This window comes from Bacillus rossius, chromosome 10 (genome assembly GCF_032445375.1).
Source record: "Bacillus rossius redtenbacheri isolate Brsri chromosome 10, Brsri_v3, whole genome shotgun sequence".
NCBI lineage: Eukaryota > Metazoa > Arthropoda > Insecta > Phasmatodea > Bacillidae > Bacillus > Bacillus rossius.
Window position 1 is genome coordinate 59,611,753 of NC_086337.1, and position 25,295 is coordinate 59,637,047.

The 25,295-nt window shown below is 36.8% G+C and overlaps 1 protein-coding gene across 1 annotated transcript in view; it reads right to left on the reverse strand.

The window, feature by feature from the left end:
* The window catches only part of LOC134536285 (5'-3' exoribonuclease 2 homolog), an 80,067-nt gene that overhangs the window by 47,318 nt on the left and 7,454 nt on the right, over positions 1-25,295 (reverse strand). The window contains exons 5-14 of the mRNA XM_063376033.1: positions 24,774-24,936; positions 21,971-22,129; positions 18,902-19,212; positions 16,871-17,077; positions 15,045-15,149; positions 13,870-14,082; positions 13,607-13,714; positions 11,677-11,766; positions 2,705-2,861; positions 111-285 (exon numbers count right to left, since the gene is read on the reverse strand). Of these exons, the coding sequence (XP_063232103.1) occupies positions 111-285; positions 2,705-2,861; positions 11,677-11,766; positions 13,607-13,714; positions 13,870-14,082; positions 15,045-15,149; positions 16,871-17,077; positions 18,902-19,212; positions 21,971-22,129; positions 24,774-24,936 (1,688 nt within the window). The remainder of the gene's footprint in view (positions 1-110; positions 286-2,704; positions 2,862-11,676; positions 11,767-13,606; positions 13,715-13,869; positions 14,083-15,044; positions 15,150-16,870; positions 17,078-18,901; positions 19,213-21,970; positions 22,130-24,773; positions 24,937-25,295) is intronic.

Below are 25,295 nucleotides of genomic sequence, written 5' to 3' on the forward strand. Positions count from 1 at the left end.
TAGACTTGAAAGTGTGAACAAACTTAATGAGAAACACACACAACAACCATTACCTCCAATCTGGTTCTACACAAACTCAGCAAAGTCCTGGAGAAGTGGAGGTCACTTACCCCCCTTGCTTGATGCAGTCTTCCGCAAGCAACACGGTGCCTCTCATGCCATCAATCATTATACTGGTTTCAACCGTGCTGTCTACTTCGTTCTGATAGAGGCCTTGGATGAACGAAAAACCTGAGTTTTCCTTCGTAACATACAGCCTATCGTCACCACGGACGTTACGCCGTACTGGAAAACAAGTGCACATAGAAATTTTTAAGTAAAAAGTACACATTGTGACATTGCAAACCCCTGCCCTCCCCATCTTTGCAGAGTATTCTTATGCCATGATATTTTACAGTACCGTGGTATATTAGCTGCTTATATAGTTCAAGGTCACTGTGACCTAGTTTGGTTTTTGTATTTTAATCATTTGGAATATTTTTGTAGTAGTTCTGATATTTAATTATTTTTATTTAGAAAAGCCTTTTAATGATATTTTCACCGATTATCACAATGAGGCTACATTACTATTTATGTAAGTGTGATTTTCCATATTTCATTTCATTTAAATATTCTTTTTACAACTATACTTTTACGTATGTGTTTCATAGAACTTCGGACTGTGGTTTCTGTGAAAGAAAGAATAAACAAAAGAAAGAATAAAAGAAAGAAAGAAAGAAAGAAAGATACACGAAGCCATGGTGCCGAAATGATAAACAATATTTTATAGCAGTAATTGTAAGAAAAGTACTTGCAGCCAATAGGAAGGCAGCTTTTTCAGGGACGGCCCCGTTGATACTTTAATGTATGTTTCTTTCCACTGTGCTTTCTCTGGTCAGTCACTGCTCGGACATTGCCATGCAGGCTGCACTGGTCGGTGGCTCACTATTTTAAAATATTAATGTAACTGAGAGACAAATTTAACAGCTGTGGACCGGGCTGCATCGATAAACAACTTCTTTCAAACTTTTCATTTTGAATTTCATTGACTACAGTCATCGCAGGAGCCCACGAAAGGGTAATAGTGACCTTTCGCATCGTCCCAAGGACATCATGTTTCCTTGGTTGTACCGTTTGTTCAAAATTGACCGCGGAATATTTTCCTAACCTCAAATTATTTCTGTGCCAAGTGATAAGTTGCCATAATCTATGTTGATTTAGTGCAATTGTGGACAGTGTGAAAAATAGTTTCGTAATGAAAAAATAAATTTACAGTATTCGACTATAAACATTTTTATTTGAACCGTCACTCCAAGTTCAGTAATAATCTTCACAACCTTCATCTTAGTGAATGGTCTCAAATGATTAAATACTTACAAGACTTATATTTTATGGAAGTGCTTTATGTATGTGAAATTCAGACCAGAGCTAGCCTGTGAGGTCTGGATTGTCACAACTTTAAATTAGAAAATTAAATATTTTCTCGTAAAGGAATATTAGGTTTAATTTTCCCCAAAAACTACTACATATGTACAGTAGAACCCTGTTATAATGTTCCTGCATATAATGTTTTCCTGCTTATAATGTCATATTTTTAAAGTCCCAATATTTCCCCCATAAGGACAATGTATTTATTTCCTGCATATAACGTTCATAAATAGTGTAATTTCCTGCTTATAATGTTTGCTTTCTAACATTCAATAAATGTGGAAAAAATGTTTTAAAACCAAATTATTCCAACACTTACGATAAAAAGTTTCCTTTATGTATGTTTATGTTTACAATCACTGCCATACAATACATGAAGTTTGTTAAAATACAATTTTATGCAATATACTGAAGGTACACAATGTTCATAGTTACGTGTCAGTTGGCACCCTTAGTCAACGCTTCTCTTCCTTGCCATTTCAGTGGGTATTCAGATGCACGTACATTGTCCTACGATATTCAAGTTGCCAACCATTGAGCGAGGGCATAACTTAAAAGTGTTTTCTATTGCTCACAAATAATTGTTTTTTCATTCTTACGTAGGAATCCCAAAATTAAACATTTTCAGGTGGCGAAGGAGTAGACGTTCTCACTCTTAATGTTGTTATCATGAATCGTGAGACAATTTTACAAAAAATGTGGCAGTGTATCTTTAAAGACAAACAAAATTTAACCAGGGAACAAGACGAAGTTGAAAAATTGTTGGCTTATTTCAGAAAATTCATGTATCAAGTATACTATCTTTGGTTTTAACATTAAAGTTTTTTACATAGCTTGGTGAGTCCATTGGTACAAAGCTTTAACATTGTTAAGTGCTAAATTGAGATTTCCTGCTTATAACGTTTTCCTGCTTATAATGTTTTTTTCTTGTGCTCCCTTGAAAAACATTATAACAGGGTTCTACTGTACATACTAATAAAAGTCAGGGACCAAAATTGGCTGGTTTAATTTTTACCTAAATTTTATTTTTAAAAACCCAAGAATTTTGGTGTTATTGATTTTATGTTTAAAAGTTGTGTTTGTTTATGAAATTGACTTTCATTGAAAGTCATTGTCTACTACCTATTGAAAAAAGTTTGGTAACTTTTTGCACATTCGTGAGTCACGATACAGCAAGGACCAACATTATAGGCGAGATTATGTGAATCTAGGAATGCTGATTTGCCCAAGACAGATGACAACAAGAAAATCAAAAAAATGTATCGCCAGTTTGCAGTAGAATAAACACACTACTCACTCTCAGCGGTAGTAAGACAGTCGTAATACGGCTCCAAGGCTTTGAACAGCCTATTCTCGTCGACAAATGGCAACAAGGCAACACCCTGCCAGGCAAACTTCTTGCCGTTGAGATCGATCTTGAAGTCCACCGGGTAGAAGTCAATGATGGGCGAGTCCTGCAACAACATTCACCCATCAGCAGCATGTCCAAGTGAACACACGTGGCATGGAATTGAGTAACAAATAATGTCACGTGCACCTAGCCGGTGCCACCGCCATTTCTGTCACGATCCACTTTCAGAGGGGGGAGAGAATCGTAGCTCTTTACATAGAAACAACTCGCTTGGCATCAACTAGTCTTAACTTCATAAAATACTTTACTGTACCTAGGATCATAGGTTCGTCATCCCGTACAGGATGTCTGGTGAGAGCTGAACTAAGGAGATTTTGCAAAATAACATAATACTAAATTAAAATTATTTTATTCTTAAAGTCAAATAATCAACATCATTCTTGACGAACATTTACACATCGGGATTAAAATTTAAAACAATACTCTTCTTTACTTCCTTAACGATTGAACGACCTTACAAGAGAGAGAATGAGAGAACTTCACTAAACACTTCCCTAGTCCTTCCGAATACCTCAAATCATAATTAATACTTAAAATTAAAACAAAGATAAGTCCATACTCACATTTTCCGAAAAGCCTTTCTTGATCGATTACTTTAAAAAAATAACGTAGGGGCCTCTCCTGCCCTTGAAATCCCGAACGAACATTACATTTTAAAAACTATGACGCGTGACCCCTGACGAGGGCCATAGCCTCCGCCCGAAAGCTTGAATTCCTACATCACGAACGAACTAACAACTCGTGACCACAGGTGAGACGCATAGCCTCCGCCTGAGTGAGCCCCGAGTCACCAATCACTTGCGCTTAAATTCGCGCGCCCTGCCGCGCCTAGCATAACAAAAGCTCGTTATTGAAGTCAAATTTACTAAACAACTAACTAGAACATCTGGGAAGACTACCCCCCCTCTACCCCGATGTGCAGGCCACACCGCGCGGCTTGTTACGACAGCGCGCCCCAGTAACTGCGGCCCGTGGCTGCGCCAGCGCGCGGCCAAACAAACAAACAAAATTCTGCAAGCCCGCAGCGCGCCGCGCCGGCCCCGTGCCCCAATTACATGGTCACGCCACTTGCGCTGACGAGTGAACAGAGCAGCCAGCCCAGAGTCCCGTCAGTAAAGTCCCTAAATTTGATTTCAACAACCCTGCAAAATTTCAACCCGCGACATAACCCTCCCCTCACAGAGCTCGAGCCCCATCGAGCTACCTCAAAATTACAAATTGTCTTTTTCCATTAAACCATAACTATAAATTCCTCATTTCACAAAAATAATAATTTTCTTAGTTCCTTGCTGTCTGAACATACATCTAGATTCTGCATAAGATTTATTTTAAAACAACAAGTATTCATAAAATTAAATGTAAAACTTTTATCTGGTTTGTTCTCACAGGAACCTTCAGAGGCTCGAGTTCTCAATTCTAAAAAAATTGTTCTGTTAGTGAAGCTCTCTTTACAAATTAAATTACTGTTCTTAGTTTCTCAGTATTCGTTAAACAATGTGCAAATTCTTGATAATTATTATTATTTTTTTTTTTTTCGGTTTCCGTTTATTACCATACTTCTTTCGTTCTTCAAAAAAAATTAAGTGTCCTTACAGTGTTTCAATTAATTAAACTCTTATCTCGTGAAGGTTGGTGCAACTCCTCGAAGTCAGTGTTGTCGAGAAGAGTAGCTCCCTGGGCTGGCCATCAGCAAACACCACTCAACTCCAACAGCTACTGGACTGGCTTCCAGGGCAGCTCACAACTTCTCCCCACATCTGCTTCGGAGTTGTGCCATCCTCATCACGAACAGATTACAATTCTGAAACATCATCAACAGGCATTACCATCACGCCTGACAAATACAAAACTAACTACTAAACTGCAATCGATGGGCAAGGATGCAAACACACAAAAAAAATAAAATTAATTAATTCAACTGCTAACATAAAGTATCCCACCCTTAGCATAATCTAATCAGGCAAATAATTTGATAGGAAAAACTTAAGGAAGGGAAACATGACCTCCAATGATTTTCCCTAACTCTTGAGTCTTGATCTTCTCTATACAGCAAATAGTCCCCACGAAGTAACTGGGTTGAAGGTCACTTCACATGACCCACCCATAACCTTTCTACTCTTCTTTTCTTCTGGGGGCAACCACAATGCCCACCAATCTCTCTCCATGGTGCCGAACCAGCTATCCCATGAGAGTAAACAACGTAGTCAATAGAAGCGCAGAGGGGAAACACCAATCTCTGGCTTGTCGAGTCATAAAACTTCTTCTTCTTCTGAGTAAAAATATCTGACTAACCTTGCTTCTATTCTTCCAAACAGTAAAAGTTCATCAGGTATCTTCATGAAAGAAACATTCTAACTAATAATTCTTCATTTTTCTTCTTCTTTATTTCTGTTAGTTGTAATAGAAGGCCATGTTAGGGAGGTTATAGGGAAAAAGAGTGGCCAATTCCCACCCCATCACCCACCTAGATCATGACTAATTAACTTTTAAACTTTCTATTTCAAACAAATAAAAAAAAACATTTTTATTCAAATTTTTAAATTATAGCTACTTTTCCTTCATAACCTCAAAAGCAAATCAATAATTCTAAATGAAATTGTGATTTACTGCATCCTTGTTCCATCCGATCTGTTTGTTTATAACCTTTCTTGTAAAGTATAAAATTTTCAAACATTACTAATTCAAAAAAAAATTAAATTCTGGTGTCCTTTGAGTTACAATTAACTTTACTATTTCTTAGCTTGAAATAATTTAAGTTTTCAAAACTATTTCATTGTCTAATTCACAACACCTAAAAATCAACTCAAAACAACAAATCATCAAAATCAATAAGATCATCTGACCTACCTATCAGTACGGTGAACTTGAACTGTTCGTACACATTTATAATAAGCTATTGTATTGAAATTCCAACCTAAATAAGGTTTAAAAAAAACTACTAATCCCTCTGTAAATTAAGAAAATTAACTTTAAAAATTAAACTTAAGGTATTAGTTCTTTTTGACAGCTACCACAACTCACTAGTTCCATTACATTACTATAACCTAAAAAGTTCTGTAAATAATGTTTATAACAAAAAAAAACTCCAGTTACTGTCTTCCATAAAAAAAATAAAACTTTACATGACCTTATTAATCTCCACTTGTAAGTCCATGGCTGCCAGCTTTCTCTTCTCTTGAATCTTCAGTCTTGGCTCTTGTTTCAGTGATCTTGTATCTTGTCTCTCGAACTCTTGTCATCTTGTAAACTGGACTGCTGCTCAGCTCATCTTAAGGAATCTGTAACAGTTTCAAAAATACATGTTAATTTAAATTACATAATTCCTGTTCTTTGGTCCTAAAAAAAAATTGTATTATTAGTACACATTACCCTGAAACAACATTATTATTCATTGTTTATTACTTAAAAAAAATGCTTTACCATAAAATCCTTTTTTGTTCTTTTCATTAGGCCTATTTATTTTCCTTCTTCTTTATTAAATTCTGCTTCAAATGTTAATCCTAACTTAAGACCTACCATCTATTTATTATTCATTACCTACATTATTTATGTTACCCTAAAATTCCCATAAGTTTCTAATACTTCCTATCAAAGACATTCTCTCTAAAAAAAAATTTACTTGTGACTCTTAACTTAACAAACTTAAAAAAAACTTTTACACTAGACTTAACTTATTATTCATTCTTAGTTACTAAATTTCTATTTGTAAACTTTAGTACTTACAAACAAAAACTGCCTATTTCTCTCTACCTCTTAATCTCTTTCAATTATTACAATAATAATGTTACCTTGCATCTTTAAACTTTCTTCTTTTCAATTAAATTAGACATCTCATAACAATAAAAATTCTGCCTATACTCTTCTTATGGGTGTACAAACCAACAACAAAATTTCAAATTCTCAAGTTTCCTTATATTTAAATTATGCAATACAAATAACCTCTGTGGTGCCTGTACCCTTTAGGCCTACCACCTTCTCCTCTCACAGCATAACTCTTATTCCTCGGGGTCTGTATTCACTGTTCCAAATCAAATATCTCAAATAAATTAAAAACAAATTTATTATTTTAAGAAAACAAAAATTTACATTGACTTTACTATGGAGCCTGGAAATCTCAATGTCTCACAGCAGCTAACATGACTAAATCCCATGGAACCCCAGGTTTACATAACCTGTGCCCAAAAATTTAAGCATACCAGGCTTTCCCTGCACTGGTTTTACAGCATCACACACTATTTAGGGCCCCTGATCTGCCATCAGTCCCAAGGAGTTTTCCCACAACCCCTCTCTACACAAGCGCCTACCGCATTCCTCTCAATTGGCTATCGGTTTTACGGCATTCTTTTGGGATCCGACCATCAAGTTAGAGCTAATCGAACACTAAACCTCCATACTTCCAAACTAATGTAAATCAATTAAATTTTCTCTGTAATTTCTTAAAATCCAAATACAAATTATTCAAACATGCCCAAGAAACTTTCAAAAAAAAAAATTCATAATCTTATCTTCAAACCCTTAAAATAAAAATAAATAGATTACTCTGTTTTCTCCTTAATAACTGTAAACTGTCAACAAATATTATGTCGTAAATTTAACTATGCTTACTGACTCTAAATCATAAAATCTCATTCGTCCTAATTAATAAACAACCAATTTCCTTGAAATCTCACTGTATCTCTCACACTCAAACTTCACTGGCTGAATATCTCAATAAATTCAAAAACAATTATCTACACTCTTAAAGAAACTCCTCCCCAATTATTCAAATTACTTCACCTTATTTTATTTCATTACTTAAAACACCTTACTCAAAAAAAATTAATTAATTATCTAGCTATCTTCCATTATTATTTAATTACCGAACAAAACTTTCTCCTAAATTAATTTAGTAAAATTCAATTTCACATTAGGCAAGTACACTAACTCTCTACAGCAATGTTTCTCATTTCCCTCCTTCCTAACTGAATCCAATCTTACTTAACCTCCAGGGAATTTACCTCACAAAATAACCAAAAATTTCACTGTAGTGCCTATCTGCTATAGGCCCACTACACAGGGGGCTCTAACCCCACCAACAAACTTCATTGAAATGGTACCCTATCCCATACAGGATAGCCACTTCGGTACTACCATGGGGAACTCCTGCCCCAAACTACTCACAACTCTCAGGATTCTCCTAACCCTTAATTCACGTAGCCAGCCCATCTCCTATGGTCTGCGCTACAATTCCCTTTCTTCCCAGGGACACAACGCCTCACCTTAGGGTCCCTCGCCCTAATGAAAACATTAATTTTGTCTCTCTGTTCTTTTGGAGTAAATTCCCTCTACACACAAAATCTAGCCTTCCCAGTTTTCTCAATGCTTATCGATTTTATAGTGTACCTCCTTAATAATGTTTACAAATCCCAAAAAAATATTTTTAAAACCGAGGTAGAATTTAACTAACAAAAACATAAACAACTTACAACGAAACACTTCTAGCCTATACATCATACACTTCTTAAATTAAATTACTTACATACTGAAAGTTCCTCTTCTCCTAAAACACACTTAAATTTAAATGTATTTAACCAATAGTCTATTTTCTTATCGCTAAGTTACCGTACAGCTGATCAAAACAAGGTCACGGCCGTCCACGTCTCCGTATGAGCCCGTGACGTCACCGAATTCCATCAGGTGCGCCAACCCTCGCTTGCGGTTCCTCCGTTCTCCGCTAGGTCTCAGCACCTCCCCGTCACGTGTTCACTCTGCCACGTCCACTGACGTGTCGTTCTGAAACAACTCTCAACATTTTTCTAATTAAAACAAAACATCACTATAAATTCTATAACTCTCTTTTACATAAACTCTCGTTTTCTCTTTAATTCCTTTCTAACGTTTATCCTTCCCTCGACTGATTTAATTCGTACGTCTCGTCTCCTACGCGCACGAAAACAAAACAAACTTCTCTTGAAAATAATTCCTATTTACGACAAAAAACTTTATTTTAAATTATAATTCTCTTAACCTACAATCTTAAAATGAACTTCAATTAAATTAAACCACTTGCATTATCTCTAATAAGCATTTAACTTATAACGTATTCTCCTCACGTAATAATCCCCGATATAAATCTACAATAAATTCAACGACTTAAAACAACTTATCACTATAAACTTTATCCTTACAAGTATCCTCAAATAAACATCTGTTACGTCAAAAAAAAAATCTCAAAGACTTCCTCCACTATAGACTAAAATTCCGTAATCCTCTCCTCAAGTAAACTCTTAATAACCTGCTATCAGAAGCTGAAACTAACTTAATAATAAACATAAAAATCTACCTCTCTCTCTCTCTCCAGAAATAGAACCTACCCGGCGCCTCCACCATTTCTGTCACGTGCACCTAGCCGGTGCCACCGCCATTTCTGTCACGATCCACTTTCAGAGGGGGGAGAGAATCGTAGCTCTTTACATAGAAACAACTCGCTTGGCATCAACTAGTCTTAACTTCATAAAATACTTTACTGTACCTAGGATCATAGGTTCGTCATCCCGTACAGGATGTCTGGTGAGAGCTGAACTAAGGAGATTTTGCAAAATAACATAATACTAAATTAAAATTATTTTATTCTTAAAGTCAAATAATCAACATCATTCTTGACGAACATTTACACATCGGGATTAAAATTTAAAACAATACTCTTCTTTACTTCCTTAACGATTGAACGACCTTACAAGAGAGAGAATGAGAGAACTTCACTAAACACTTCCCTAGTCCTTCCGAATACCTCAAATCATAATTAATACTTAAAATTAAAACAAAGATAAGTCCATACTCACATTTTCCGAAAAGCCTTTCTTGATCGATTACTTTAAAAAAATAACGTAGGGGCCTCTCCTGCCCTTGAAATCCCGAACGAACATTACATTTTAAAAACTATGACGCGTGACCCCTGACGAGGGCCATAGCCTCCGCCCGAAAGCTTGAATTCCTACATCACGAACGAACTAACAACTCGTGACCACAGGTGAGACGCATAGCCTCCGCCTGAGTGAGCCCCGAGTCACCAATCACTTGCGCTTAAATTCGCGCGCCCTGCCGCGCCTAGCATAACAAAAGCTCGTTATTGAAGTCAAATTTACTAAACAACTAACTAGAACATCTGGGAAGACTACCCCCCCTCTACCCCGATGTGCAGGCCACACCGCGCGGCTTGTTACGACAGCGCGCCCCAGTAACTGCGGCCCGTGGCTGCGCCAGCGCGCGGCCAAACAAACAAACAAAATTCTGCAAGCCCGCAGCGCGCCGCGCCGGCCCCGTGCCCCAATTACATGGTCACGCCACTTGCGCTGACGAGTGAACAGAGCAGCCAGCCCAGAGTCCCGTCAGTAAAGTCCCTAAATTTGATTTCAACAACCCTGCAAAATTTCAACCCGCGACAATAATAACTACTACACACTTCCTTTTTGGCAGATTCATACATCTTGAGAAAGTTACCTGCTCCTTACCCTAAAGGCAATAAAACATAAAATTATGAGACCTATCTCTGATACAAATTACAGTAGATCCTATGACATTTGAGCATGCCAGACTCACAGGCTCGACTGTTGATGGTTTTAGTCCTACGTTATGGCATGGCTCATAATTTATGAGGGAAAGGTTAGCACACCTGCATATTGTAGCCTGTCATAATCTCTACAGCCCGGTTGAAGTGTAGCTGTCACATCACTCTTACCACCACAACAAATCAGTAGAGCCAAGATTTTATGGTGTTGTAAAAGAGAAAATTTCTTCATTAAAAATAGTGAATTTTGTCTTCTCTCATTAAAAATGAAAACACATGAAATAATTATGTTGATTAACTGCTTCAACAGTTTGTGGTGCAACTTTTAAAAAGTTTACATAAAACAATACTAGATAATTATATTGATGAAATTAAGTTAAACTAAAAATCGAAACTAAAACATTAAAAATTCTTCCGTAGTGTTTCTCAGTTCTCAAGGAAGTTATAAATATGGAAATAATAAAAAGTACAACTAAATGTCTACAGAAAAGATTTTATAGTTTTACATTATGACATTTCCCTTGTTACAGCTATTATTTTTAAAGAAAAGTACATTAATATAGAACAATATTTAAACAAGGAAAAGTGTTATTGGAACTAGTAAACCTAAATAACTTTTTAAGCAGCGGGGAAAAAAAATATTTGAATAGTTGTGTAATTTAAACTTTTTCTAGTGCCAAACATACATTTTAAATTTAAACTCGCTTAAGACGTTCTCACGAGATGTTCAATTGTGTTACATTTCAGACTGGCCCGACAAGGCAGCATGAAACTAACGAGTTTGGAAGGATAAAAAAAAATCACTTTAAACAACTATTGAGGTGCAGTTGATTCCTTAAAACTGATTTTTTAAAATAAATTCTTCACTAAAAAAAATCCCAGTCCGAGTAAATTCTTCACACATAAGCACAGATGATTGGTTCATTTTTTTTTACAGAACTGTGATCAGGGGTGCAACAACTATCCAAAAGAAGAAGGGGGGGGGGCAATATACCTTTTTATAAAGAATCATCGATCACCTCATTGAAGCGGGGGGGTCCTCCCCTGGGAAAATTTGTATTTCAAGGTGGAAAATTGTGCTATTTAAGCAGTTTTATCATCTAAAAATTGATTACACAGCACTTTCTTTGCCGCTGTTTGCCCCCACTTCAATGTTTCAGAGGGGGGAAAAATACCCTTGCCCCCCCCCCCCCCCCCCCTGTTTTTGCGCCCCTGGCTGTGATTAATTGTTAAACTTCTTGTAGAAATGTGAAGACGATGAGAATAACTACTGTGTCACAAGAGACAAGAGAGGTGCGATGTGTGCTCTCACCGGGTCGCTCATGAGCGTCGCCCACGGGGCCGGCACGTGGGAGCTGCTGGCGGCCGGGAACACCCCCATCAGCTGCTGCAGCGGCTGGAACTGCAACCAACCCCAACACCACCCTCCGAGACCCACCGCCACTGACCGCACCGGAGGTCGCTCCAGTGGAAGCATGTAACACTACTACTGAACTTGCCAAATTCATTATACTATACATATTCTGTGATGATCTATTCTACATTATCATCCAGTGCGCGACTATTTCCCTGGCTTATAACGTGACTGGATGGTATATTTAGTAGTGATGGGTCAATTCCTGTTTTTTCCCGGTTCTCGGTTCGGTACCGGTTCTTAAAAATCGGTTCTCGGTTCTCGGTTCCTCGGTTCTGACTTAAAAAAATAAAATAAATATTATTCACACATTATTTATGAGGTGTTTTAAGTAATAAACTATTTACTGTTTTGGCTACAAAAAAGCACTAAAAAGCATGTGTCCATACTTACATCTTCAACAATTTACTGTTTATAACACTGAAAATAATAATTTGTTTGTATTGTTCTGTCCTCAATGTTTTTTTATTGTATGCTTACAAAGAAATGCATTGGCATAATGATTCAGTCTTTAAAGAGGCTATCAAAGCAAATTAAAAGGTTTAGAATAGTTTTCAAGCTACAGTAAACACACCAACATTAATAAAACTAAAATTTACTATATTAATTAAACCCTACTTTAAAACATAGGAATAAAAAGAAAAAGTTACAATAATGGAAATAAATACAATGATGGTGAACTTTCAAAGAATTAGAATATTAAATTGTCCATCAAACTTATTGCCTACATTGAATTCAGTATGTTTGCACAGTCAACAGTAAATTACTGCCACACTTCTGATGCCATTTCTTACACAATTTGCTCTATTTGGCCAGAATAATTATACTTTACTAGTGTCAACAAGCATTTTGTAACTTCCCCCTTCAAAAAAATCCCGTATGTCTAAATGAGAAAGTTACTAGCCATTACACTAGATGGCTGCAGATGCAGTGAACTTACATTCCAAAGCACTGCACAAAAAAAATGCATAAAATTTTATAACACCGAAAATTATCACGGAAAATTTTTAATCAATCATTAATTATATTAAACAATTATTCTGTGGAATTTGCAATACACCAGTCACCCTTACGTGTCAACGACTCAATTAACTGCCTATTTTTAAAAACAAATTGAAACAAACATGGCGTCTTTCTGTTCTCACATCTCTGCTGAGGCACGTCATAGAGTTGCACACCTCTATGAACTACATCTATGGCACCTTCAACTGTTATGTTTTGATTGTAAAACGTACTTTGTTTACAGATGTGGCGAGAACATTAAATATTTTCACGTGTTATTTATTTTATAGTTAGAGATGAATATTATTCCACGGAAGTCCAAAAAAATAATTCATATGTGGTTTGGACGTGAGTTGAGCCATTTCATGCTACAGTTAAGTTATAGTGAAGGACTATTTTCGTAAAGGGTTTTGCTATACTGCCGGTACCGGTACCGGCACCGGCACCGGCACCGGCACCGACATTTTAGCTGCGGTTCTCGGTGCCGGTTAAAATGCTGAGAACCGTAGGAACCGAGAACCGAGAACCGGTACCGACCCATCCCTAATATTTAGAAAAGGACCGAAGTTTCTGATGACAAAAGGTATCTGGTTGCGCATCTCGCTCAAGAGGTGGTCGTTAAAGACGGACACATATACATCAGGAAATTTGGTGAAGGAACTGACAATGATCAGGAAAACAGAAATGACAATGTACCAGTGTTCAAACCCTCGGTTCAACCCCATCGCTTGTGACATAGAGACTGCACCCAGGGGGAGAGAGATGCCGGATCTCGCAATCGTCACAAGTTTACACGCGCGATCAGCAGAAACATTTCAATTCTCACCGGCTTGGTTCCTTTCTCGAAAGTCGTTGGCAAATCTCCAATGTCCACGAAATCTGATGCGAATGGAGCATAATGGTAAGGGAAGTACCACTTCCATGAGGCGCAACCCTGCAACAACAAACATTTATCAATCCAGTCAGGCAGAGAGTAATTTCTTTTAAATCTTTAAAACACCCTAAAGTTATTTTTTTTTTACTGTTTACACACTTCACAGATTCTCATACATGGCAAGCTTCATATCAGTTTCATGACCAACAACTAACCTGATAGTAATACTGCAACACCCAGCATAGACCCCGCACGTACTCACGTGCGAGCTTATGCCTGAACTTTATATTGCTGGGGTCCACGTCAAACTTGGACTCGTAGTAGCGATCCTTGAACCCATCTTCCCACAGCCGCACCTCGTCGTTAGGCTCTTCTTCCTCGTCTGAATCCATTTCATCCGCTTTTCGCTTCTGACCCCTTGGCCCAGACTGGAAAAAAAATATATTTCATTGGCAATAGTTTTATTTTTATTAGGTGTGACTGGATTTTTAAACACCAATTGTTGACTTAAATAATGTCTTCTTGTAATAAAAGACAAATCATTTGATGAAGAAATAACTTTAAGGATTTTTAGATCTGCAAAAATTATACCAAAAGAGTGGCAGAGTACCTTGGTATATCGTAAATAAATACATATATTAAAGTCGATAAATTATTATTTTTTGAACAAGTGATAATACTGGAGGATAGTAAGGATACAGGTATGATCTCAAATGGAAAAGAGAATATTTTTTTTTTGGTGTAGATAAAAACAAGCAGCGTTACAAGAATTACGTAGCATCACTGCTGCATCATTTCTACCTCTCCCCTTGCCATTAATCCCTTTCAACTGCTAGTGTATGCAGTGGAGGGGTGGAGTTGCTCACGCACTCTCATTCTCTACCGGTTCCCCCACCACGTACCTATTCCCTTCATGCGATCATAATTTTTGTAACGCTCAAAAACTGTAGCACTCTCAGCAAAGAAGTTTCAATCATAAAAATGTTTCAAAACTTAAAACTTTTCCTTTAAGAAAATACAATGTCAGTTTTTTTTTTCTTTCTTGTATTGTACAACAATTTTTTTATGGTTTCATATATATAGTTCTCTCTATTTCAATTTATTGAACTGAACTCCTGTGAAGTGTAAAAAAAAGTTCCCCTGTATTTTTTATTAAAATTTTAAATATTCAATATTAGTGAATAATTTGATATTCAATTCTAAATTCAATATGAATAAAAAAAAAAACAGGATTATGCAGAAGCCTCCATGCTATAAAACACTCATGCAGCCATACTGCGACATGAATAAACATGGCATTTTATGTTTGTTGCAATCCACTTGAAACATGTTGCACTTTCAACACAGAATAATTGACTGACGCAACAGCCTGGAGAAGGAGTGCTCTTACCTGAGAGTCATAACCCAGGCCTCCTCTCTGTCCGCCGGCCTCCATTCTGCCCTGATACGCCGTCTGCCTCGGGTTCTGGACCGGGCTCGCATTCCGCCCTAGTGGCTGGAGAAGGAAACAAAATACAGTGAACTCCCTATTATCTGCCCATGCTACGAAAAAATACAGCAAATACATAAATCTGTATTTTATTACAAGTGAGCGAATTTTAACTCTACTGACGAGTGTATTGTGTGCATTATACCGTAAAACGCCACAGGCCTTCTCGGAACTCACGCAGTAGGTTGGCATGCCTAATTATTCAGTAAAATTCTAAAATTTCAGCATCATTTAAAATTTTTTTACTGTTAATTGTAACTTTTACTGTACATGAATTTTTTAATTTTTAAGTTGAAATTAATGTTTCCTTTTTTGTTTCCCATTTTCGGCTCTTTTGCGGATTATCCACAATTTTCACTATCCGCAGTGGCCCAATTATGCAGATAATCGGGAGTGTACTGTATACAGAATGCAACACACATTTTAATCACCATAATTTGCCGCTTCCAGGCTTTGGCCGTATATGCTTAAGCACTTTAAAATTGAGAGACTGAAATGAGGGATATCACAATACATACTATGTCAGTATTTCTGGTTTGTTGATTCCAATGCCGATACCTAGGGACCTCAATAACACAGACAAAAGCTGCACAAAAATTTGATGTATAAATACAAAAGCAATACAAAAATCTGGGTAAGAACCTAAAAGCGATGCACAAAAACAGTGCAAAAAAGTGAAAGTTTCTGTAAGTTGGTACAAAACTTTTGTTTTAACCTTCATTTCTTAAAATTTTTTTTCTATAGACTATGCATCAAAACATAGCATTTTTTTTTATAGATAAGACGGAACTGGCATTTTTACTTCGGGACGGGATTCGGTCTGGAAAGGTATTGGATTTTCGGGATCAGGATCAGGATTGTGAGCAATAGCTTTGAAATTATGTCACGTCACTTGGTATACAGAAAAAAAATTACTATTAAACTGTGCATATTTATGTCTCTCATAAACCATCCTCATTAATAATTCAAATGATTTTATGTTCAAAAAAAATATTGACATATGACAAATAATAAGAAATCAACATCTTATGCCCTATTCTACTTCAAATTTTCGTGTATAAATATGTACCAATTCTTCAACATGTTCACTTGTTATTTTGTTAGTTACAATAATGCCAGCACTAGAGGAAACACATTCTCCGGCAACCTCTGTTAATGATTTTTTTGTCTTAGGAATGATGGACTCATCATATTTAGCTTTAGGATAAGGTGTTATATGCCTGTGCATTCCTGTTATACCACATTCAGTTTTCAGGACAGAAGGGCAAAAGTGCCATGGATCCTGTTATCGGGTAATTTCTGGAAGAATTTCCAAATAGGTGCTGAAGTCACACCTGGATCACCTTGCCATTACTGCCTGAAATGCCAAATTTAGAAACCACTCGTTTATATTTCATAAAATTTACTCTAACAACAGTTGAGTCAAGATTTTTTTTAATGCTTGGGTTCACCTTGCTAAAATGAAAATTACAAGTCTACTGTTAAAAGAATACAAAGGAAACCTTCAAGTAAAGCAATACAAACACACAAATCAAGTTTACAGTTTACATTTAATTATTTTTAACCGTGCAGTTTGAAAAGCTGTACATTAAATAATAGGGATGGGGAGACAACCAAATTATTTGTCCCCTTAGTTTCTCTCGATGGCTCATCTACTGACAGTTCAGTATAAACTACGTTCAGTATTCATACTAGATGAACCGTAATGAGACACACCGAGCGCTTACCTGAGGCGAGTACTGACCCTGGGGAACCCAGTTGGGTCGGAAATTCTTTATTGCCTTCTCCCTTCTGTTCTTAGCCTTCATGCGCGCCCTGAAGGATATCTCGTCTTGCTGTCGCTTCTTGAAGATCTGGTCCTCCACCTCCCCCAGGTCGGCCAGTATGAGCTGCACTCTCTCCAGGTAGACGTGGCCGCTGTCCGTGACGAACCCCTGTCCAGTCATTCACATCTGCTTTCCATGTGCTCTTCCCGCAGGCAAGTGCCTTCTGAACTGATGGATACTTAAAATTTATATATTAAGTAACTAGTAACTATCAAATATTATGTAAAATATACATACAGTAAGACACTGTTAATAAGTTTCTCAAGGTACTTAGAAATATAAATTCAGACTTATTATCTATTATACCTTATTAAAAGGGGAAAAAAAATTGTATTTATTTATAGATCAAGTGTGAAAATTTTTAAACTTATTTTTGCACTGCATATGGATCCTTGTTGATGGACCTTTCATTATTTTTAATTTTAAACCAAAGTCTAGGAAAAAGTTCTTAATCTTTACCAAAAGACAAAACTCATTAAAATATTTTTTTTTCTGTGACATCATTCTAATATAAAAAAATACCCAGCAACAAATTGCTTAATAACTCATAAATTATGTAAGTGTACCCAAATATATAGTTAAAAAGAAATACAAAATCAATGTGACAAAGGCACGGAACTGAAACCTGAATTTGAAGGGGGGGGGGGGGGGGGGGGGGGGGAACATTAATCATTTATTTTCCATTATTGGTAATATTATTTATAACCATATTTACAGGAGTTTGTGGGTTTAAATAAGGATAAAAAAAAATTTTCATTAGCAAGTAAATTTTCAAATTCTTTGGAAACTTTTTAGGTAATTGAATTCTTCCGAAGTTGAATAAACCAATTCTTAAAATAAATTTTGATTTCACAAAGATTTGCACACATTGAACCTATATTTTGTTCAAACAAATTAACATTTATGGTGCACTTTAAAATCCAAAACTAGATAAATATGAAACATAAGTCTGTGGACTTTTACAATGATAAGGAAATACATCTACGTTCAAAGTTTCAAGGAAGGATGCAATTTGATTGTTTAAAATTTTTGTTTTAATTTTTTTAAATACTGTGTTTTCTCGCATAATCATCGCACATTTTATTCTAAAATCAAGTTTGAAAAGTAAATGTGTGACTATTATGTGGGAAAAATTTTTTCGTTAGGTAAAGTTATACATGAAAACAAAACCCGTTCATGGATAGTATGTTTATTTAAAAAGTGAAGTTTAAAAGAGCACGCCAAACAAATAATTCATGCAACAAAAACTTTCTTCAACTTTAAATAGAAAATCTGTGACGCGAACGCAAGCCACTTGAATATGTGACCTGAAATAGCATGTAACTGTCGTAGTACACGCTTGCCACGAAAGAGTGCGGGCCGTCAAATGTAGTTAACTCGGCACCTGACAGAGAGAGCGCGATGCATGCAATCGGCGAGATATCAATATTCGACCATGTGCGCGCGCTCTATGCGGACAGCAACATAACCAAAAACGAATGATGCCAACTAGCGCTGGCTACATGTTTGTAAACAGTAAACGCAGGCGATCAGATATAGGTTATAACTTTTAAAAACTTCTTTAAAACAAAATTTACGTCAGACAAAATTCGTATTTCCGTTAATTAAATAAGTAAGTGGTAATGTCCGAATAAATATTAGATTTCTACTTTAAAATAAATCGTTTTATACGGAGATGATACCTACACGAAGCACTCAGTATCTAATAGCGGGACCAAAAACATCATGCGACGTTTAGGTGAGGAGTTTATTTATCCAAATTTTGACGGCCTAAAATATGGGTGCGACGATTATGCGATAAAAGAGGGTTATTACAAACAATAAAGTGTATTTTCCTGACTAGAGTTTCAGGTTTTTTTTATCCCAACTTTGACTGCCTAAAATATGGGTGCGACGATTATGCGATAAAAGAGGGTATGATGGACGGCTCACCCCCGTCTTGTAGACGGCCTTCTTGTAGAGCGTGACGAGCCGGTCGATGGCCCCCTCGCGGATCTCGAGGGAGGGCAGGTGCGGCAGGAAGTCGTTGCCCACGAAGAAGCACATGAACACCCAATCGTCCACCGCCCGCTCGAAGTCGTACTGGAAGGGCAGGCCGGGCATGTCCAGCTCGCGCTCCAGGTACTCCCGCAGGATGTTGAGTCGCACGAAGATGAACTCCCCCTCCGTGCCGTAGTCGGGCGGAGGGTGGTCGCTGCTCTCCGCCGGCCGCTCCAGCCCGAGGCAGTCCTTCATCTCGTGGCCTGGCCATAAGACAAGCACACCGCTCACACTTCCTGCACCTCGCCTATAAACACATACCATTTTATGCTTTTAATAAAAGTTCTCGGTTAATAAATCTAATATTATAAGAATCTCGAAAAAATTCTAGACAGGGATTTCCTGTATTTACCGTATTTACTCGCATAATGTCCGCAGTAATTAGGCTACATTTTTGACAAAAAAAATGGGATGCGGACACTATGAGGTGAAGTCGGAAAAAAAAATTTTTTCCTCAAAATTTTATGTTTTGTGTAGAGTAAAAAAATTGTTCTCTCATAATTAGTATACTAGCAGAGCGCTGGTGACTGGCGACCCTCCGCAGCGGATGTGAGAAATGTGACAGGTGACGAGATAATTGGGTGCCGGCGATTAGTGGAAGATGCCACTCATAATTTTTTTTCTTCTCTCAATTGAGTGTGCGCTCCTACATTCAGAAGCCACAGCGAGCCTACACAAAATAAATGCTTTGCGTGAAAAGATATTTTTTTAATCTTTCATTGAGATGGCCACTGACGGCACGGGGCAGATGTCTAATGTCTGCATTAGCCGGCGCCGGCGAGCCTCCCTCCCTGTCCCTTGCCCACTGTGTGTATAAAAAAACTGTGCGCATGTACCCCCACCACTTCTCCGCTACCTCCCCTACTTTGTGACGTAGTGTGAGTTGAGGTGTACTGGCTTGTGCTATATATAGCCCATCCCCTTGCAACTCGCATGACGTAGCAGGCAGCTGCGCAGTGGAGTGCGAGTTTCTGAGTCCGGACGGTTTCACCACGCTACGAAACCCTCTCAGCGACCGCTCCGGAGAAATGAACAACTCAAGGTCAAAGCATTGTTGACAGTGTCAGTAATTTTCCATCCCGTTACTGTGCCTTTCAGGGGTGGCCAAGGTTGCTTTGTCTGGTGCGGACTTTATGCGGATTTAAAAAAATTCCATTTCAAGTATTTAAAAAGAAAGGTGCGGACATTATGCGATGGCGGACATTATGCGATTAAATACGGTAAATGTGGTTTCGCAACAGTAGGGACTTATCCCAATCATTGGTAATGAACGGAACTGGTTGATTATCAACCGGGAATTATTTGTACAATGTCAGCCTATTTACTGATTTGTTCAAATTCCATTTTTTTTGTAACTATTCATTGTCACCTATGAGGCAACATGTCTATCTCCAAAAATCCCTCCTACAACTGCCACCAGAGAATTTTTTTTTTTAATTCCTGAAATTGTCTTATTATTTTCAGAAATACGCATTTAACAAAATTATGCCCTGCATTTAATAATTTCAATGTCAATGGCTTCACGAGGTAATATTTGCCCATGTATCTTAGCTCTTTTATTTTTTGTCATTAACTGCGTACTGTTATTACAAATAAGAAATAATTAAATTTAAAAACACACATTTTGGATATATTTCTGTTACTCCAATAAATCTACATTACAAATAAGTTGGAAACAAAACCAATACTAGATCAACAGTTCTAAATGAAATTGAATTTTAGGGAGAAATTACACATGTCTAGTTAGCAGAGCACAAGTAGTTAAACACATTTTGCCAAACTGTTTAGTATTTGATTTAAAAGCAATGCCTTAATAGGGAATGGCATTTTAGAACTTTTGCATGCACCAGACAATCCTTTGGTTCATTTCTCACATGGGACTTGGAAATTCCGAGTGGGAATGTCAACATGGTTGTAATAGATGTTATTTCAATCATTTTCATGAGTCAGTATTTCAGCTAAAACACAACCTTTGCAATGATGCAGTGTAAAGACCTGTAGCACACCATCATTGTTACTCTACAATAAAAATTACACTTTTACAACTCTAAGTTAAAGTAAGTACTTTGCGAATCAAAATCATCATGCATACGTGCATTTATAAAATGTTCCAATGTCATATTGCAAATGTTAGTAACAGATAACAGTTTCAATAGAAAAAAAAAGCAAATATTTTTCGAATCTATTTAGTACATACATTTTGGTACTAACTACATGCCAAATAAATTATCCATTGAATTTAGTATATTAAATATTAAACTTTTTTAATCTGAGTTGAGTTTTGATCACATATGCATATTAATTACAAGATTTGTTTGCTGCATTTCGGTGCTTTTGGGTGTATTAACTTGCATTTGGTGTTCTATGTATGGTGAATAGACATGCTTTTATGAGTTACTAGCGACCCGCCCCGGCTTCGCACGGGTGCAATGCTGATACTAAATATATGTACTACAGAATCTCTCTATATACCGGCCCCCCAGCCGGTACCGCCGCAACCGCTAAGCCCCTGTATTTTAAATCTGTAATATCTTGAAAATATTAATTTAAATTACATGCTGTAAAGGGACATATTGATCTATATTAAATGCACAATGTATTTAAGGTACTTAATCAGATAAGGATTAATGCTTAAAATCGCTTTGTAAATAAGCCATTATTTCTCGTCAAAAGTAAAAGGATAAAAAATGGTTATTGTGGGTTATCCCTAAGAGATAGACATATACCATCGCGAACATTTTTGTAGACCTTTTTAAGGTGTACAATACTGTAGTACATTATTCTGATCCATCTCGTAGGGTTCAGCCAGCGTTTGCAATTGAAGCGCATGAAAAATGTGTTTATTTACGACATCACATTAGAAACCTCTAAAATTGTCAGTGTTTCTCTACTATATTATATACATATAAACCCATCCTCTTGAATGACTCTCGCACACAGAGGGACGGCCGGAGCACGCACCCATCTGGCCGCAGATGTCGCAGGGGCGGGGCTTGTTGGGCTTGAACTCCTCCCGGATGATGGTGAAGTAGGGCTCGTGGGTGGCCAGGCCCAGCATGATGAGGTCGGCGTCCGCCCCGCACAGGCAGTGCTGCGTGTTGGGGTCGTGGTCCGGCTGGGCTGAGGGACCATGAGCCTCCGTCATCCGTCATCACTACGCCAGTTATATACCTTATATCTTTACACGAGCAATTCTTGGATATATATATATATATATATATATATATATATATATATATATATATATATATATATATATATATATATAAAATCTGAATCTCGGAAACGGCTCCAACGATTTTCGTGAAATTTAGAATGCAGGGGGTTTCGGGGGCGATAAATTGATCTAGCTAGGATTCATTTTAAGAAAATGGAGTTTCATCCGTGTTTTCAATAATTCTCGTATATATATACAGTAGAACCCTGTTATAATGTTTTTCAAGGGAGCACCATAAAAAAACATTATAAGCAGGAAAACGTTATAAGCAGGAAATCTCAATTTAGCACTTAACAATGTTCGAGCTTTGTACCAATGGACTCACCAAGCTATGTAAACAACTTTAATGTTGAAACCAAAGATAGTATACTTGATACATGAATTTTCTGAAACAAGCCAACAGTTTTTCAACTTTATCTTGTTCCCTGGTTAAATTTTGTTTGTCTTTAAAGATACACTGCCACATTTTTTGTAAAATTGTCTCACGATTCATGATGACAACATTAAGAGTAAGAACGTCTACTCCTTAACCACCTGAAAATGTTTAATTTGGGGTTCCTACGTATGAATGAAAAAATAAATTATTTGTAAGCAATAGAAAACACTTTTAGTTATGCCCTCGCTCAATGGTTGGCAACTTAAATATCATAGGACTATGTACGTGCATCTGAATACCCACTGGAATGGCAAGGAAGAGAAGAGTTGACTAAGGGTGCCAACTGATACGTAACTATGAACATTGTGTACCTTCAGTATATTGCATAAAATTGTATTTTAACAAACTTCATGTATTGTATGGCAGTGATTGTAAACATAAACATACATAAAGGAAACTCTTTATCGTAAGTGTTGGAATAATTGGTTTTAAAACATTTTTTCCCCATTTATTTAATGTTAGAAAGCAAACATTATAAGCAGGAAATTACACTATTTATGAACGTTATATGCAGGAAATAAATACATTGTCCTTATGGGGGAAATATTGGGACTTTAAAAATATGACATTATAAGCAGGAAAACATTATATGCAGGAACATTATAACAGGGTTCTACTGTATATACTAGTATGTATATATATAAAATATGAATCTCGGAAACAGCTCCAACGATTTTTATGAAATTTAGTATGCCGGGGGTTTCGGGGGCGATAAATCGATCTAGCTAGAATTCATTTGTAAAAAAATGTCGTTTTTTTTCTTCTTCGTGTTTTCAATAATCAACTTAAACATAAATGACTCTTCCTGACATCTATTGGCAAGTAATAATACCATAATTTTTTTTTAATTGGGAGCAACTAACTGGTTTAACAACACAACAACACTAAAGCTACTCCAGTAGATGGCGTTGATAAGCAACACTAAGCCAATGAGTGTTTGGTTTGAGGTTAGACCAAGAAAATCAATTGTTTACTTTTATTATTTGTGTATTTTAACTCGTGTGTTCACTTAAAAATGCCTAAACGATCTTTGAAAAAAACGCTAATTATTATGTCGGTAAGATCGAAAAATATTATTCATATTTTATCATTTAATCAGTATGTGGTTCATATTTAGATATAATTTCTAAAAACACAATAAAAAAAAAAACGAGCAAAGCTCGGTCATCCAGGTACTGTTCTTTAAATGATTCATGCAATCGGGAATTAACATTTAAATACAGTTTCTTGAACGTACACCATTGCAGTTTTGCACTGTTTGGTACTGGAAAAAAAATTGAATAATGGAAATCAAGAAATAAAAATGAAAACATAAATGAATAAAAGTTGCAAAACACTAGCAACACATCAAGTTTAAAGAGGAGGTCCTAAATTTAAATGCTACTACGTTTAAAAATATACCAGAAGATTTTCAAACACAATAAACTATTAGCACTCCATTTGATTAAATGCGTACACAATACACAGTTTGAATACCATTGCAGTTCTCCTTATGGTGTCTAACAGACGTTGGGCAAGTAGTTCCTATTGCTCTTATCATTTAGTACGGCAAAACACAACTAGAGAAAAGTAGTGTGATTGTTGCTATCTACATGTATAATCAAAATTGAACATGAGTAAATGTAATACAAAATTTTCTACAATTTTCAGGAACATACCAATTTTTAAGTTATAAAGCTAAAACAATTTCAGAGATACAGTCCACATGTGACTATAAATGAAGTGAGGTTTTACGAAACCAAAAGCAAGCTAGCAAATGGTTTCTGGGTATTACAATTTTCATGACTTCCACAACATTGCTGCTTGTTTAAGGCATTTTTAATGAATGTCTGACCAGTCCTTCAGTTTCCTTACTTTTTCATGACTTTCATGACCTGAAGACACCTTGTAAGGGTTCGGTTCCCATTAAAATAAAAGTAAACTTATTCAATTCAATAAAAAAATTATAATTATCTGAAATAAATATTCAGGCAGTATAACCCATGCAAATAACATGCCTTGGATTCTTCATCAATCCAAAAATGACATAATAAAGTTATCAATGTTCAATTTATTTTCTCAAATGAACTCATAGCTGTTTGCAAGTGACAACACTAGCAATAATGTCTCACCTCGCTGCCTGCGAATGAAGTCCATGATCTTGTGCTCCCCTTCTCCGGGAACGTTGGCGTCGGACAGGATGACCTTGATGCCCCTCCACGCGGGGTCGCTGTTCATGCGGTCATGCACGTAGTAGTGCAGGCATGCCGACAGCCGGGCCATGAAGGGTGTGCCCTGCCGAGACCAGAAGCAAGGTTGCACTGCGTGGCTCTGCGCGCTCGGCAGTCCCGAGCCAGGCTGCGACACTGCACTGCCGGCGTGTTCACTTCGTCCAGGGTGTGTCGCTACTGTCAGTTTGCCGTTTTGCAGCGGGTTACAATTAGAGACAAGATTTTATGCTTTTATTTTTAGTACAATTTCATTTTTAAAACACAACATTTCTGTGTTATTGTGTTTATTTTTATAAATACTGTTTTGTAGTACTAACTCCACCAAAATAGTGCATTTGCATGCTGCATTTCTACGATAAAATGATTGGTCTAAAACATAACATTCAGAACGATAAATATAAATTGGCGAGCATTTGTGGTTTA